The 16,526-nt window shown below is 42.8% G+C and overlaps 1 protein-coding gene across 6 annotated transcripts in view; it reads right to left on the bottom strand.

Annotated features, from left to right (window-relative positions):
* The window catches only part of PXYLP1 (2-phosphoxylose phosphatase 1), a 103,032-nt gene that overhangs the window by 20,405 nt on the left and 66,101 nt on the right, over positions 1-16,526 (bottom strand). For all 6 annotated transcript variants that reach the window (XM_038749711.1, XM_038749689.1, XM_038749673.1 and 3 more), the window contains 2 exons: positions 8,420-8,578; positions 7,276-7,402 (listed from right to left, as the gene is read on the bottom strand). In XM_038749711.1, the coding sequence (XP_038605639.1) occupies positions 7,276-7,402; positions 8,420-8,578 (286 nt within the window). The remainder of the gene's footprint in view (positions 1-7,275; positions 7,403-8,419; positions 8,579-16,526) is intronic.

The following is a 16,526-nucleotide window of genomic DNA, read 5'->3' as shown; positions in this document are numbered from 1 at the left end:
CCTCATCTGTAGAATGGGTTTTAAGATACTTGCCCTCCTTACTTCTTTCACTGTGCTTATAAACCAATCCTGTGAGGGGTAGGGATTCTGCCTAATTTGATTATTTTGCGCCTGCCCCAGTGCTTTTACCACAGTGTTTTGTCATATAGCAAGGGCTTAACTAATATTTTAGTTTGCAGTTATCGATCACCACCATCAATAGCACTTACCGGGTTCAGAACACTAAGAACTTGGGAACATAAAATAGAATTAAAAGACAGTGTTTGCCCTCCCTCAATGCTCGAAGTTTATTGGTACTGATGAGGAATCAACTCTCTGTAATTTATTTTAATGTCTGATTCCTCCACTAGATTGTAAACTCCTAGAGGGCAGGGATCATATCTACCACCTCTACTCTCCCAAGTGGCGGGTGCAGAGCTCTGTACATAGTAAGCACTGAATAAATAACCACTGACTGAGTACTCAAAGCAGCAGCGTTTTTCACCAAGAGCTCTCTAGCAAACTCACCAAACTCCATCTCTTTGCTTAATGAAAAGCAGAGATGTGCTGCTAACCAAATGCAATTCTTGCAAAATGTGAGAGCGCTAATCTTAACCTCAGCTGATTTTTGTCCATTTGCCAGGCACAGGCAAACATGTCTTTTAGACTGTGAGCCCACTGTTGGGTAGGGACTGTCTCTATATGTTGCCAATTTGTACTTCCCAAGCGCTTAGTACAGTGCTCTGCACATAGTAAGCGCTCAATAAATACGATTGATGATGATGATTTCTTCTGGAGGTTTCAGCCTTGCTGGTTGTTGTAGCAACCACAGTTTTTTCCACCAGTAGGCTGACTTTCCCCTCCACTCTGCTAGGAAGAACCAGTGTTGTTACACTGAAACATCCTCCCTGGAAAACTGATGTCAAAGACCTCTCCTCCCTGATCGCTTCTCCTTGAAAAATATGAAAAGTTCCCTTTGGAAAAAAAAAAATCTCACAAACAACCAGAATACCTCCACCCAGAGATCCCCAGGAAAAGCAAATGTAGCACCAAAAAACTTGCTCAAAACAAAACTCCTCATCTTCCCATCCAAATCCTTCTCCTCCCCTCAACTTTTCCATCACTGTAGGCAACACCACCACTCTCCCTCCACTCTCCCTATCTCACTAGCCCTGAAACTTGGCATTATCCTAGATTCATCACTCTCATTCTCACATAGTCTGTCAAAAAATCCTGTTAGATTTACCCTCGAAACATCTCTAGAATCCATCCTGACCTCTCCATCCCAACTGGTCTCCATGCTGGGCCCTCCTCGACCACTACAGTAATCTCCTTGCTGATCTCCTTGCTTGTCGCTCCCCATTCTAGTCCATACTTCACTCTGCTGCCTGGATCACTGTTCTAAAAATCCTCTCAGTCAATCAATCAATCAATCAATCAATCGTATTTATTGAGCGCTTACTATGTGCAGAGCACTGTACTAAGCGCTTGGGAAGTACAAATTGGCATCACATAGAGACAGTCCCTACCCAACAGTGGGCTCACAGTCTAAAAGGGGGAGACAGAGAACAGAACCAAACATACCAACAAAATAAAATAAGTAGGATAGAAATGTACAAGTAAAATAAATAAATAGTAAAATAAATAAATATTTATTTTTATTTTTATTTTTTTTTATTAATTTTATTAATTTAATAAATAAATTTATTTATTTTTATTATAAATCCAGTCCTCATCTCCTCTCTCCCCCAAAGCCTCCGAAGGCTGTCCAACCATCTTTGCATTGAACACAATTTCCTTTATCAACTTTAAGACCCCACTCAGCTCACCCCCGCCCTGCCTTTCCTAACCTCACTGATCTCCTACTCTATCCTAGCCCGTACACTTCGCTCCTCTCAATGCCAACATACTTACTAAACTTCAATCTCACCTCTCTTGCCCACATCACTCTTTGGACCCTGAAACTCCCTCACCCTTCATATCCGCCAGGCCACCACGCTCCCCCATCTTCAAAGCTCTACTAAAATCACACCTCCTCCCTTTCCTGACTAACCTCTCATCACCCCACCCTCTTAGCCTCCCTTCATGTGTGTAGCCTGTGCCTTCCTTTGAATATGTACACCTGAAGCACTTCAATACTCCCCCCACCCCCGTCCCCACAGCACTTAAGCTTATATCCTTTTACTTCGCTGCTTCCCCTATCTGCAATTTATTTTAATATCTGTCATCCCCTCTGGATTGTAGCATCTTTAAGGGCAACGACTATGTCAACCTAATCTATGGTACTGTACTCTCAGTGCAGTGCGCTGCACATAGGAAGTGCTCAATAAATCCACATTTCTGGTTTCCAACAGCACAAGTTGCTTCTGCTTGCAGCTACCATCTCCTGCACTAATCTGCTTTAGGAAGTAAATAATCATCTGGCTGACAGCCCCATACAATGGTGAAGTGGCTGCACAGTGGGAGACTAAGTTTGTTTTTTGGGTTGTTGCTTTTTTTTTTTTATTTTTACAAAGAGGAGCTGTGGAGGGGAGTGGAGATGACATGGGGCCAGTAAATCATCTGCACAGCAAATGTTCTGGGATCGATCAATCAATGGCATTTACTGAATGCTTATTAAGTGCAGAAGCGCCTTCTAGACTGTGAACCCACTGCTGGGTAGGGACCATCTCTATATGTTGCCAACTTGTACTTCCCAAGCACTTAGTACAGTGCTCTGCACACAGTAAGCACTCAATAAATACAACTGAATGAGTGAACGAAGCGCTTGGGAGTGTAGAATATAAGAGTTAGCAGACACGTGGGGACACTCACCTCCTAGTGTCCCTCAATTGGAGCAGAGGGTTACCAAGATAAAGGAAAAAAAAAACCCGTTAGGCTTACAGGCATCCACAGTGGAAAAGGTCTTCTCTCAAAAAATTTCTCCCAGTCTATCCCTGCCGCATCTTCTTTGTTCCTCTGAAGCTAGCTTAGCAACTGCACCTCGGTCTCATCTGTCATAATTCTGACCTCTTTTTTTTTAATGGTATTGGTTAAGCGCTTACTACGTGCCAGGCCGTTCACTGTACTAAGTGCAAAGGTAGATACAAGCTAATCGGGTTGGACGCAGTCCATATCCCACATGGGATTCACAGTCTAAATCCCCATTTTACAGATGAGGCAACTGAGGCACAGAGAAGATAAGTTACTTGTCCAAGGTCACGCTGCAGACAAATGGCAGAGCTGGGATTAGAGTGGGATTAGAGTGGGATAGAGTGGGATTTCCCTTCCCCACAGCACCTGTATATATGTATATATGTTTGTACATATTTATTACTCTATTTATTTTACTTGTACATATCTATTCTACTTATTTTATTTTGTTAGTATGTTTGGTTTTGTTCTCTGTTTCCCCCTTTTATACTGTGAGCCCACTGCTGGGTAGGGAATGTCTCTATATGTTGCCAACTTGTACTTCCCAAGCACTTCGTACAGTGCTCTGCACACAGTAAGCGCTCAATAAATACGATTGATTGATTGATTCATTGATTAGTACCCAGGTCCTCTGACTCCCAGCCCCGTGATCTATCCACTAGGCCACGCTGCTTCTCTTGCTCCCACCCTTCGCCCTGCCTGGGAAAAACACCCCTCTTTAAATCGGCTTGGATCTCAGTTCTCCCCATTTTCAAAACACTTCTGAAATCACATCTCCTCCAAGAAACCTTCCCCCATTAATTTCTCTTCTCTCTCAGGGTATACTATCCCTAACTATTATTTGAGCATTAGTGTACCTGCAACACACATTTCTAATTAAAACCAAACTGCTACCATGTTGATCCAATCACTCACCCTTATCCTGCCTTGATCACTGTTATTAGCCTCCTTGGTGACCTCCTTGCCTCCTGTCTCTTCCCACTTCAGTCCAGACTTCACTCTGCTGCCTGGATCATTTTTCTACAAGAACATTCAGGCCATGCTTCCCCTATCCTCAAGAATGTCCAGTGGTTGCCCTCCACCTCCACAACAACAGAAACTCCTCATCTTTGGCTTTACATACCTCAATAACCATGCCCCCTCCTACCTCACCTTGCTGCTCTCCTACTTAGAGAAGTAGCGTAGCTTACTGGAAAGACCATGGGCTTGGGAGTCAGAGAACGTGGGTTCTAATCCTGCCTCCACTACTTGTCTGCTCTGTGACCTTGGGTAAGCCACTTCTCTGTGCCTCAGTTACCTCATCTGTAAAATGGGGACTTAGAATGTGAGCCCCACGTGGGACATTCTGCTTACCTTGTATCTACCCTAGCACTTAGAACAATGCTTGGCACATAGTAAGCGCTTAAGAAATATATCATTATTATTACTATTATTATTACTACAACCCAGTCCAAGCACTTTGCTCCTCTGCTGCCAACCTACTCACGGAACCTTGATCTCATCTATCTCTCCACCAACTTCACATCACATCCTGCCTCTGGCTTGGAATGCCCTCCCTCCTAATATGTGACAGACAATTATCTCTTCCCACTTCTTATTGATGGCATATCTCCTCCAAGGGACCTTCCCTGGCTAAGCCTTTCTTTTTTCTTCTCCCAATCCCTTCTGCATCGCCCTAACTTGCTCCTTCTATTTGTTCTCTCTCCCAGCCCCACAGCACTTATGGACATATCTGTAATTTATGTATTCATTTATATTATTGTCTGTCACCCCCTCTAGACTGTAAACTCACTGTGGGCAGGGAATGTGTCTCTTATATTGTACTCTCCCAAGTGCTTTGTATAGTGTTCTGCACAAAGTAAGTGCTCAATAAGTACAACTGACGTACTGGCTGACAACTAGCCATAGCCCTTTTCTATTTATCAACTTTCATACTCTCCTATTTAAGCACTAGCTCATAGATAGCTCTCCAAGTCACCTTCCTCCTCTCTATAAAGTATTTCATTGGCTGGCTCTCCGGCTACTAATTCTACTGTACATTCTCAAGAGCTCGATACAATGCTTTGCCCAAAGTAGGTGTTCAGTAAGTACTAATCAATCATCGATATTTATTGTGTGCTGTACTAGGTGCTTGGGAGAGTACATTTTGACAGAGTTGGGAGACACATTCCCTGACAACAGGGAGCTTACAGTCTACGGGACCTGTAGCCTACACTCCAGGATTTCTCCCATCATTTATCAGTGGCATCCCTGTACCTAAGGTGGCAGGCCAAGTAAAAGGCTCCACGACGCAGTCCAGTATGGCAGTATGGCAGTCCAGCCGGGAGACCTGGAACCCACGTGGTTGGGTTGAGCTCCGATTTGGATGCCGGGGTTTGGGGCTGGATGGAGGGAGTGGGAGTTGCCTTGCAGGGCAAGTAGCTCTAAAGATATGGTTTGACCTGTTCTCACATGCAAGTCCAGCTGAGTCACACCCCAGGGGCTATGTCTTGCAGAGCTCAAATCCTCATGATGATATATTTCCCTTTTTATATTCAGGGTCTCCTTTTCCCTTGCACCATGGGGTTCCCTCCCTTTGCAACACATCAGCTTTTAGAACAGTGCTTGGCACATAGTAAGCGCTTAAATGCTATTATTATTATTTGGGGCCCTGCTCATTTCCTTTAACCTCAATAAATGAACATCACTTTGACAGGAACTTCTAGGAGGACTGCTGCATTTTGCACTCTTCCCAGTTTACTTTCTGGTAACCTTCACTAAATGCCCAATTTAAAGATTTCACCATTTCCACCCTTCAATTAGTCAGTAGTACACATTGAGTGTTTATTCCATGCAGAGCACTGTACTAGGCAAATGGGAGAGTACAATGGTGTCAGGAGACATGACTCCTGCCTTCGAGGTTACCATCTAGCAGGGGAGACAGACACTTCCTTAACAAAAGCCTTTCTTCTCCGATCTAGAAAAGTGCCCAAAGATTCCCTCCTGCATATGTCAATCAATCCAATTTTTTGAGCGCTTCCTGGGTGCCCAGCACTGTACTTAGCTGGAAAAAGATGAAGGAGTTGAACAGAGAGGGTCAAGAGGAGTGGCACTGGGCCGAGACACAGAGGAGCACCATTGGGCTCCAGAAACCAAGAATCCAGAGAGGTCTGGGGCCCTGAACCAGGCTTGCTAAATAATAATAATAATAATGATGGCATTTATTAAGCGCTTACTATGTGCAAAGCACTGTTCTAAGCGCTAGGGAGGTCACAAGGTGACCAGGTTGTCCCACGTGGGGCTCACAGTCTCAATCCCCATTAATAAATATATACAAACATATATACATATATACAGGTGCTGTGGGGAGGGGAAGGAGGTAAGGTGGGAGGGATGGGGAGGGGGAGGTATTTCTTGAGCTCTTACTGTATGCAGAGCACTTACTAAGCTCTTGGAAAGCACAATACAGCAATAAAGAAAGACCATCCCTGCCCACAGTGGGCTCACAAGTGCTTAGAACAGTGCCTGGCATATAAAAAGCACTTAGGTACCATAATTATTATTGTTATTAAAGACAAAGAGGGTTAAGCACGGACACAGGCTTCTTGGCACAGTTCCAGGTTTTGGAGGCCTCCCAGAGCCCAAAAGTGATTGTCCTGCACAGGTTCAAGTAGGGCCATTAGCAAAAACAGATTGTACTGGGACAGGGGGACAGAGATGGAGGTGGCAGCCGATTATGAGGGAAACAAGAATGGCACGGGTGGGGAAAGAGGCATTTGGGGAGATAGAAGAAAAGATAAAAAAGGAGGAAAAGATAGAGACAGACAAAAAGAGGATGAGAAGTGGAAAGCATGAACCAAAATAAAATGGGATGGGCGGGGGGAGGAAGACTGACAAGAAGAAACAACTAGAGGGACAAGGAGAGAGGAGAAGACTGAGGAGGAAATGGACTCAGAACAGAAGAGGTCAAAAGAGGGAAGGGGGGAAAGAAGAGAGGATGAAGAGAAAAGAAAAGAACGGGACATGGATAAAGAAAGACAAAAAGAGGGCATTCAGGGCAAGGAGCATGTCTGCAATGGACAAGGAATGGAACAAAACAGGGGAAACGGAGAAGGGGGAAAGCCATGGAGCAACCATAAATGACTTCTGGGTACCACTTATAGTAATAATAACACTGAAAACACCGTAAGCTGCCATTTTTTAAGTCACCAATCAAAAATGGCCTACCTCTATTCATAAAAGTGAATTTTGAAGGAAAAGAAAATGAAGAGATGTCTGGATCCCTAGCTGCTTCTAACTTGGTAGAGAACAAAGAGTTATCATACGGGATAAAAAATAATAATAATAATAGTGGCATTTATTAAGCGCTTGCTATGTGCAAAGCACTGTAAGCTTGCAACTTACCTGCTGGCCATTAGGGTACAGTCAATATCGGGTCTCTTGGTTTTAGGAATGGCATAAAGAGGATACCTATCACCGTGGCGAATCAACACATGAACAGATACCAGCTTAAAATAATGAGGGGCATGACCTAGAGTAAAAAAAAATAGGCAATTTAATCATTTTCAAAAAAGAGCATGGCTATTAGAGCAGCTATTACTCCTGCAGCTATCTGCAGTTCAATTATTCAAGCGTTATTCAATTCTGAGTTCCAAACAATTACTACAAGCCAAGGATGGATTTCAAATCCTCACAGGAGTTCACTTTTTGTTTCTTTTTTTTTTCTGAAAAGTTCCCTAACCAAGGCAGAGTTTGAAACAGTTTTCTCTATTTCATACCAGCAAGGGTCTAAAATGTTAATACAATATTAATTCAATTTTAGGTTTGGAAAAAAAAGAATGGAAATGAAAAAAAAATTATGGTTTCGTTTGCAGTTAGGTTGCAAAAGCTTCATTTCCTACTTTTGCATTACTCTTTGTTGTTTGCCATGGACCTTAAGACATTTCATGACGATACATGAATTACACTGAGAAGCAGCATGGACTAATAGAAATAGCACAGGCTGGAGAGTCAGGAGACCTAATTCTAACCAAAGCTCTTCCACTTGCCTGCTGGGTGACCTTGGAGAAGTCATTTGACTTCTCTGTGCCTCTGTTTCCTCAACTGACAGTGAGCCATGTGGCAGAGGGGTTGTGCTTGATCTGTCTATATTGTTTCTAACCCAGAGCTTAACACGTAGTAAGTGCTACAAAATACCACCCAGTGATGATGGTGGTGATGATTATCACAGTGAAAATTGACAGAGGGAGTCAACATTTCACATCTGCAAAAACTGTCACTTTACACTCTTTGCAGGTTTCAATTCCCTTTTATTATTTTGGTTCCTTTAGTTTAGAGTACATCCTCAAAAATTAAAGCTCAAAATACGTGAATAAAGTACTTTTATTAAAATGACAAAAGACAGAAGATAAGGAGCTAAACAATGTCAACAGTTTTTAGAACATTTGGGCCAACAAATTTTAATTTATACCTCTGGTATGGAATTCTGTAACATTCAGAAAAATTCCTTAAGAACCCAAAACATTAGGCGTTGTTATGCAAAACCTACCTTCAGCACTGCGCTCCATTATGCTTGGGATATTGCAGTAAATTCGAGCTTCATAAATAGGATCCACTACGGGAGGCTCAGTAAATGGATCGGGCATTATTCTCTTTCGGCTCTTGGCGTTCATCCCATTTTTGACAGGGGTGACCGGGATCAAGTGAACTAAAAGAAGTTCAAAACTGGTGTTAAAAGTATCATTTAAATAGACACACTGAGACAATTCACACTTTTCAAAGCAACCTGAAACTGATGTTTTTAATGAAAATCTGATTTTATTAACTGGATCAAATTTGGTTAACTTCTTTACATCCATTTTCTTGTCATCTGGACCCAGGGAGGAGTTATAGAATGCCAGAGCCCTTCCCAGAATAAGCCCCTCTTTTCCTCTGCTCCACCTCAGGGCACGGGCTTGGGAGTCAGAGGTCATAGGTTCGAATCCCAGCTCTGCCGCTTGTCAGCTGTGTGACCCTGGGCAAGCCACGTAACTTCTCTGTGCCTCAGTTATCTTATCTGTAAAATGGGTATTAAGACTGTGAGCCTCACGTGGGACAACCTGATCACCTTGTATCCCCCCAGCACTTAGAACAGTACTTTGCATAAAGCAAGCACTTAACAAATACCATCATTATTATTATCAGCCCGACTCACTCCCTTTGCCCTCCCCCACCCCTCAACAACAGCACTAGTGTATATATGTACATATTTATAATTCTATTTATTAATATTAATGATGTGCATATAGCTATAATTCTATTTATTCATATTGATACTATTGATGCCTGTTTCCACCCTTCTAGACTGTGAGCCCACCGTGGGCAGGGATTGTCTCTATTTATTGCTCAACTGTACATTCCAAGAGCTTAGTACAGTGCTCTGCACACAGTAAGCAGAAGCAGCATGGCTCAGTGGAAAGAGCACGGGCTTTGGAGTCAGAGGTCAGGGGTTCAAATCCCGGCTCTGCCAATTGTCAGCTGTGTTACTTTGGGCAAGTCACTTAACTTCTCTGTGCCTCAGTTACCTCATCTGTAAAATGGGGACTAAGCCCCCCCGGGACAATCTGATCACCTTGTAAACTCCCCAGCGCTTAGAACAGTGCTTTGCACATAGGAAGCACTTAATAAATGCTATCATTATTATTACTATTAATAAATACGATTGAATGAATGAATGAATGAATGAAATGGTCCCCCAAATCAAGGAACTACATACAGGAAGGGCCTACAGTGTAGTACACCCTACCAAATTCTCCAGAACCACCACTAAGCCATATCCTGGAGAGTAAGTACAAGAGAAAAATGTTTTGATGATTAATGGGCCACACCAGTGATAATGTGCCACACTAGTTTCATTAGAAGAAGCAGCGTGGCTTCCTCTCCCCGTCGTCCCCCTCTCCATCCCCCCATCTTACCTCCTTCCTTTCCCCACAGCACCTATATATATGTATATATGTCTGTACATATTTCTTACTCTATTTATTTATTTATTTTACTTGTACATATCTATTCTATTTATTTTATTTTGTTAGCATGTTTGGTTCTGTTCTCTGTCTCTTGCTTTTAGACTGTGAGCCCACTGTTGGGTAGGGACTGTCTCTATATGTTGCCATCTTGTACTTCCCAAGCACTTAGTACAGTGCTCTGCACACAGTAAGTGCTCAATAAATACGATTGATTGATTGATTAGTGGAAAGAGCATGGCCTTCGGAGTCAGGGATCATGGGTTCAAATCCTGGCTCCGCCACTTGTCTGCTGCATGACCTTGGGCAAGTCACTTCACTTCTCTGGGCCTCAGTTCCCTCATCTGTAAAATGGGGATTAAGACTGTGAGCCCCCCGTGGGACAACCTGATCACCTCGTAACCTCCCCAGCGCTCAGAACAGTGCTTTGCACATAGTAAGCGGTTAATAAATGTCATCATTATTATTATTAGAAGGAACACACTAAAGGATGACAACGGGATAAAATTCAAACTACTTTATGCGGACTTGGAATCAAGCAGCTTGGATATATGTTTTGTGGCCTTTTAACAGATTGTCATCTCGAGATGGCCTCTGGAAAGAGGCAGGATTATATTTGACGGAAAAATCCTGCCAATCATTTGGCCCCAATCAAAGGCCTGGGATTGCAGTCAGAGCCCCGGGTCCCAGATCTAGACCCAGATCTCAGGGTGTGGTCAACCGAGTGATGTGTTAAGGGTTTAGTACAGTGCTCTGCGCACAGTAAGTGCTCAATAAATATAATTGAATGAATGTGGCAGCAGCTCTGGATTCACCAGGATGCCCCGGACCAGACCACGGTAGCTGCTTAAGTGGGAGCTGGTGAGTTGCCCCTCTCTTTTTCCTTCTTCCCTCTTCTTGGTTCATTCTTTACCCCCTCTGGCCCCACTCACTTTAAGCTCCATCCCATTCTTGTATACCTTGGCAAGAATTCCTGTCATTTGAATTTGTAACCGCATACAAAGCACTCAGTCAACCAATCGAGTCCTTTCTGTGTCCTAAGCGATCCCTGCCCACAAGGAGCTTAGAGTCTAAAGCGGGAGACACACATTAAAATAAATGACAGATAAGGGAAATAGTAGAATATATGTGCTTAGAGTCTATAGCGGGAGACACACATTAAAATAAATGACAGATAAGGGAAATAGTAGAATATATGTGTTGTGGGGCTGGGGTGAGTATCACAGTGTTTAAGGGATCCACAGTCAAGTGCATAGTCAATGCAGAGGGAGGACGGACGGGGAAATGAGGCTTTAATCAGGGAAAGCCTCTTGGAGGAGATGTGATTTTAGGAGGGTTTTGAAAGGGGGAAGATATGGAGGGGGAGGGTGTTCCAGTTTCGAGGGAGAATATGGGAAAGGGGCCGGCGGTGAGATTGATGGGATCAAAGTACAGAGAGTAGGAGAGCAGGTTGCCATTAGAGGAGCAGAGTGTGCAGTTTGGACTGTAGTAGAACAGCAGCAGCAAAGTTAGAGAAGCAGTGTGGCTCAAAGGAAAGAGCACGGGCTTGGGAGTCAATCAATCAATCAATCGTATTTATTGAGCGCTTACTGTGTGCAGAGCACTGTACTAAGCTCTTGGGAAGTACAAGTTGGCAACATATAGAGACAGTCCCTACCCAACAGTGGGCTCACAGTCTAGATGGGGGAGACAGAGAACAAAACCAAACATATTAACAAAATAAAATAAATAGGATAGATATGTACCAGTAAAATGAATAAATAAATAAATAGAGTAATAAATATGTACAAACATATATACATATATACAGGTGCTGTGGGGAAGGGAAGGAGGTAAGATGGGGGGATAGAGAGTGGGATGAGGGGGAGAGGAAGGAGGGGGCTCAGGTCAGGGGTTCTAATCCCAGCTCTGCCACTTATCAGCTGTGTGACTTTGGGCAAGTCACTTCACTTCTCTGTGCCTCAGTTACCTCATCTGTAAAATGGGGATTAAGACTGTGAGCCCCACATGGGACAACCTGATTACCTTGCATCCACCCAGCGTTTAGAACAGTGCTTGGCACATAGTAAGTGCTTAACAAATGCCATCATTATTATTATTATTAATAGGTAGGTGAGGGCTGACAGCACTTAGTACAGTGCGCTGCATTCATTCATCATCATCAATCGTATTTATTGAGCGCTTACTGTGTGCAGAGCACTGTACTAAGTGCTTGGGAAGTACAAGTCGACAACATATACAGAGGGTCCCTTACCCAACAATGGGCTCACAGTCCTGCACACAGTAAGCTCTCAATAAATACGACTGAATGAATGAAAGTTTCTTAAAAAAAATCACAATTCCCAAATAATACAGACTCACAAATTCAAGGATGTCGTCTACCTAGATATTTTATCTCTTGGCAAACAATGCCAGATGTACTTAACTAGAATTTCCAAACCACAACCCTAAAATTGGAATAGGTTTTTAAAAAATTGGATTAATTTAGAAAAACCAAACCGATATCCAAAAGCATCACCAGTTTCTTCCATTCAGAACAGAAGACAATAAAAGAACTTCTCCACTGCTGACTCCGGACAAAAGCAAATATTCCATTTCATATGGTAAAACATTGCAATAACAAGTTCCTTATATGTGTTTTTGAAGTCAGAACAGATTTCAAGGATTGGTCTTTCATATTTTATTGAATTATGCTTTAATTTGCAGGTTCTGACAAGAAAAATGGAAATCTACCTCCACACACTTTGGGGAGAAAATGTTTACATTTTGGATCTATAAACACCACTGAGGGTGATGGGTGTTTAATAAACGGCAGAAACTGTGTTGTCAGAGATAATAAACTGCACAGCGATGGAGTGACAACATATATAATTCTGATTTTAATTGGCCTGTCTGAGTGATTAATGAGTGGAAAAGGTAAAGAAACTGATGCTATAAGTGTGGAAAAAATGATCTTAGTCCAGTCTAGCCTGAGAAGATAAACAAGACATTGTATTTGGACATTGGCTTGCTGCAAATCGATAAGCGATCCCTCGGTTAAAAAGCTGGGAAAGCTCCTCAGAGGACGGAATACAGTGTAACAGAGGTGGCCTTGTTCCCTTTTTCCATAACCTATGCATGTCATTTTCAATTTTTTCCTCTCAGCACCTCCTGGTGTCTCCTTGAGGGGAAGGCGGGAAGCCCCACATTGAACCACGCAGTTCAGTGTAAGTAAAATGATGTATTGTTTCCAATAATCAAGCATGTCTCTATGCTCATCACTTCTTGATGGTTCCTGGCTGGCATACAAGAGAATTCCCTAGGGTCTGTTTGATTAAATAGATTGTAAGTCTTTCTGGTAGACTAAAAGCTCGGTGGGAGGGGGAGCCCGAACTAATGTTCCCTTCCAGTTCTGCTGGAAGACGGCGAGCGAACACCCTGCTCCATCTCCCTCTCTGGTCCTCCCACCTCCCCCCTCGTCCCACTTTCACCCTTCTGAAAACAGGTTTCCTCCCCCAACCTAGAGTTGGAGTTTCTACCGAGGAAAGATCTAAATCATTCAAGAAACAATGGGCAACCCACACCCTAGCTTCACTGGGCCACCGCGATTTGCCTGCCTCAGAAAGAGGCCGAGAAATCTCGGCTTTCTGTGTGCCGCGTTTGGCAGAAATGGGTTTTCAGAGCTCGACTTTGAATTTGACACTCAGGTCCCAGTTCTTTAAAGCCAAGTACAAACTAAAAACCATTTAGATCAATTTCAGGCCAGGCCCTTTGGGAGCGATGAAATGAGTCCGGATATTCTACTTGGAAATAGCCTTCTATTTCTGTGTTTTTGGCACCCCAATTAAGACAGATGGGTTTAACAAAATAATTCCTCCGAAGGAAGAAAACTAAGATAGGAAAAGACCTTTAAAGACAAGTGAAGAACACTTATGAGATTCTGTCTTAAATGCTGCCATCTGCAAATGTGTCAAGTTTATGATGACTTAGAGAATGTACAATGCGGCAGTCTGGCATCCTAATACAAAATCAATCAGTCAGTGGTATTCGTTGAGCCCTTACTGTGTGCAGAACACTGTGCTAAGCGCTTGGGGGAGTACAACAGAGTTGGTAGGCATGTTCCCTGCCCACATGGACCTTTCAGTCTAGAAGTGGAGGGCAGGGAACCGACATTAATATAAAGTACAGATTCGTGCGTAACTGCTGTGGGGCTAAGGGTGTGGCGAATATCCAGTGCTTTAAGAGTGCATTCATTCATTCGTTCAATTGTATTTATTGAGCGCTTACTATGTGCAGAGCACTGTACTGAGCGCTTGGGAAGTACAAATCGGCAACATATAGAGACGGTCCCTATCCAGCTATGGGTGTTTTAGTAGGTTACCGTGAAAATTATTTACTTCTCCACATGGAATATGCTTAATCAGTAGCATAGGCAACACTGAATAGAGAAGGATTGGGCAAAAAGAGGGCTTAATAGAGGAAGGTCTCAAATTAAAATAAACTAATCTTAGTTTATTAAAAATCTCAGAAAAAAGGATTTTTGCCATATAGGGCATTTTATCTGCCTTTTCCTGTTTTTTTCATGTGGATTTAAGGGTCTCCTCTACAAAAGAAACCAAAACTCAGAATGGGGAAATGATTGAATTAGAATGGAAACCAATCAGATGGTCCAGAAATGGGATTTTTAATTCTTGTTTTCTAGAATTCTAACTAGGCAAATATTTTTGGAGTGCTGAAAATGCACCTTGTCAGAAATTAATCCTTCCTTTTGATTGATACGGCCTTCTGAAGGATAAAGGAGGGCAGGAATTGCTCATTTAAATGTAGGTCTTAACACAACCTCAAAGATTTCAGGAAATCAAGATACCCCTCTGCCTACAACTTTAAGGTAGGAAAAAAAAAGGAAAAAGAGCTAAGGAAGTCTCAAAATCTGAGATGCCAGGAAGAAACTTGGGACTATAATGATAAAAATAAGGGGAAACTTGCAGGAAGTGCCAAATCCTCACTCCACTGCTTATTTGACATTTCCCAATTCTTTCAGCATTAGCTCATCAGAAAAGTAGCAACTTTATTGCTGGCAGTAAAAAATAAATGTAGATAACAGATTTTGAGTAAAAGGCTGACCCTAAAAAGAATTTGGTGTTCAAAACCTTCAAATCCTAAATTGAATTTTGAGGTAAATTAGCTTTCATATTTTAGAGGAAGACCATTTGTCCAGCCCCAGTATTAACTTTTGGAGTATTAACATTCTGGAGTAGAAGGTATGTAAATTCTGAGTTCCCCCATTCATCAAGAACAATGCTTTGCATGTAGTAAGCACTTAATAAATGCTATCATTATTATTATTATTATTATTATCAAGAACCTTCAGTGGTTGCCCATCCACCTCCACGTCAAATACGAACTCCTTATTATTGGCTTGTGATCAGGGAATGTGTCTACCAGCTCTGCTATGTTGTACTACTCTCCAAGAGTACTCTACAGTGCTCTGCACACAGTAAGCATTCAGTAAATATGATTGACTGTAGCAGAGAGTCAGGGAAGTCAAAAGTTTTCTGCGCAAAAAATGAATGTCTCTTTAAACCTTCTCTCACTCTCCATCAAAATTAGGAGTAGCAAAGTCAAAGTTAGAGGCCAATTTTAGACCCTCCTTTGCCTATTAAAGGCCAGTCAATCATATTTTTTGAGCACTTACTGTGTGCAGGGCACTATACTAAGCTCTTGGGAGAGTACAATGCAACAAAATAACAGAAACATTCCCTGCCCACAACGAGCTTACCGTCTAGAGGGGGAGACAGGTATTAATATAGATAAATAAAATTACAGATATATACTTAAAATGCTCTGGGGCTGGCGGGGTGAATAAAGGGAGCAAGTCAAGGTGATGTAGAAGGGAGTGATGATGATGATGATATTTGTAAAGCACATACTATACATCTAACACTGTTCTAAGCACTGGGCTAATCAGGCTAATACAGGCTAATCAGGTTGGACACAGTCCCTGTCCCACAAGCGGGCTCACAGACTTAATCCCCATTTTATAGATGTGGTAACTGAGACACAGAGAAGTTAAGTAACACAGCAGACAAGTAGTGGCAGAGCTGGGATTAGAACCCAGGTCCTCTAACTCTCAGGCCTGTGCTCTAACCACTTGTCCATGCTGTTCCTGAAGCAGTGGATAGGAGGGCTTAGTCAGGGAAGGCCTCTTGCAGGAGATGAGCTTTCAATAAGGCTTTGAAGAGGGGCGCGGGGCAGTGCAATTATTCATTCATTCATTCAATCGTATTTATTGAGCGCTTACTGTGTGCAGAGCACTGTACTATATCAGTCAGACCCACTGTTGGGTAGGGACTGTCTCTATATGTTGCCAACTTGTACTTCCCAAGGGCTTAGTACAGTGCTCTGCACACAGTAAGCGCTCAATAAATATGATTGATTGATATGTAGAAGGAGGGCATTCCAGGCCAGGGGCAAGAGGTTGGTGGCGATGTGGGCAAGAGGTTGGTGGCAAGATAGATGAGCGCGAGGTACAGTGGAAAGGTTGGCATTAGAAGAGTGAATTGGGCCGTAGTAGGAGAGCAGTGAGGTGAGGTAGGAGGAGGCCAGTATGAAGAAGGAATTTCCTGCCTTGCAGAGGCTGACTGCTTTTGGCTCCAGCCAACAGAGGATGACTGC

Source organism: Tachyglossus aculeatus, chromosome 1, assembly GCF_015852505.1.
Source record: "Tachyglossus aculeatus isolate mTacAcu1 chromosome 1, mTacAcu1.pri, whole genome shotgun sequence".
Classification (NCBI taxonomy): Eukaryota; Metazoa; Chordata; class Mammalia; order Monotremata; family Tachyglossidae; genus Tachyglossus; species Tachyglossus aculeatus.
This window is presented reverse-complemented; position numbering and strand designations above follow the sequence as displayed.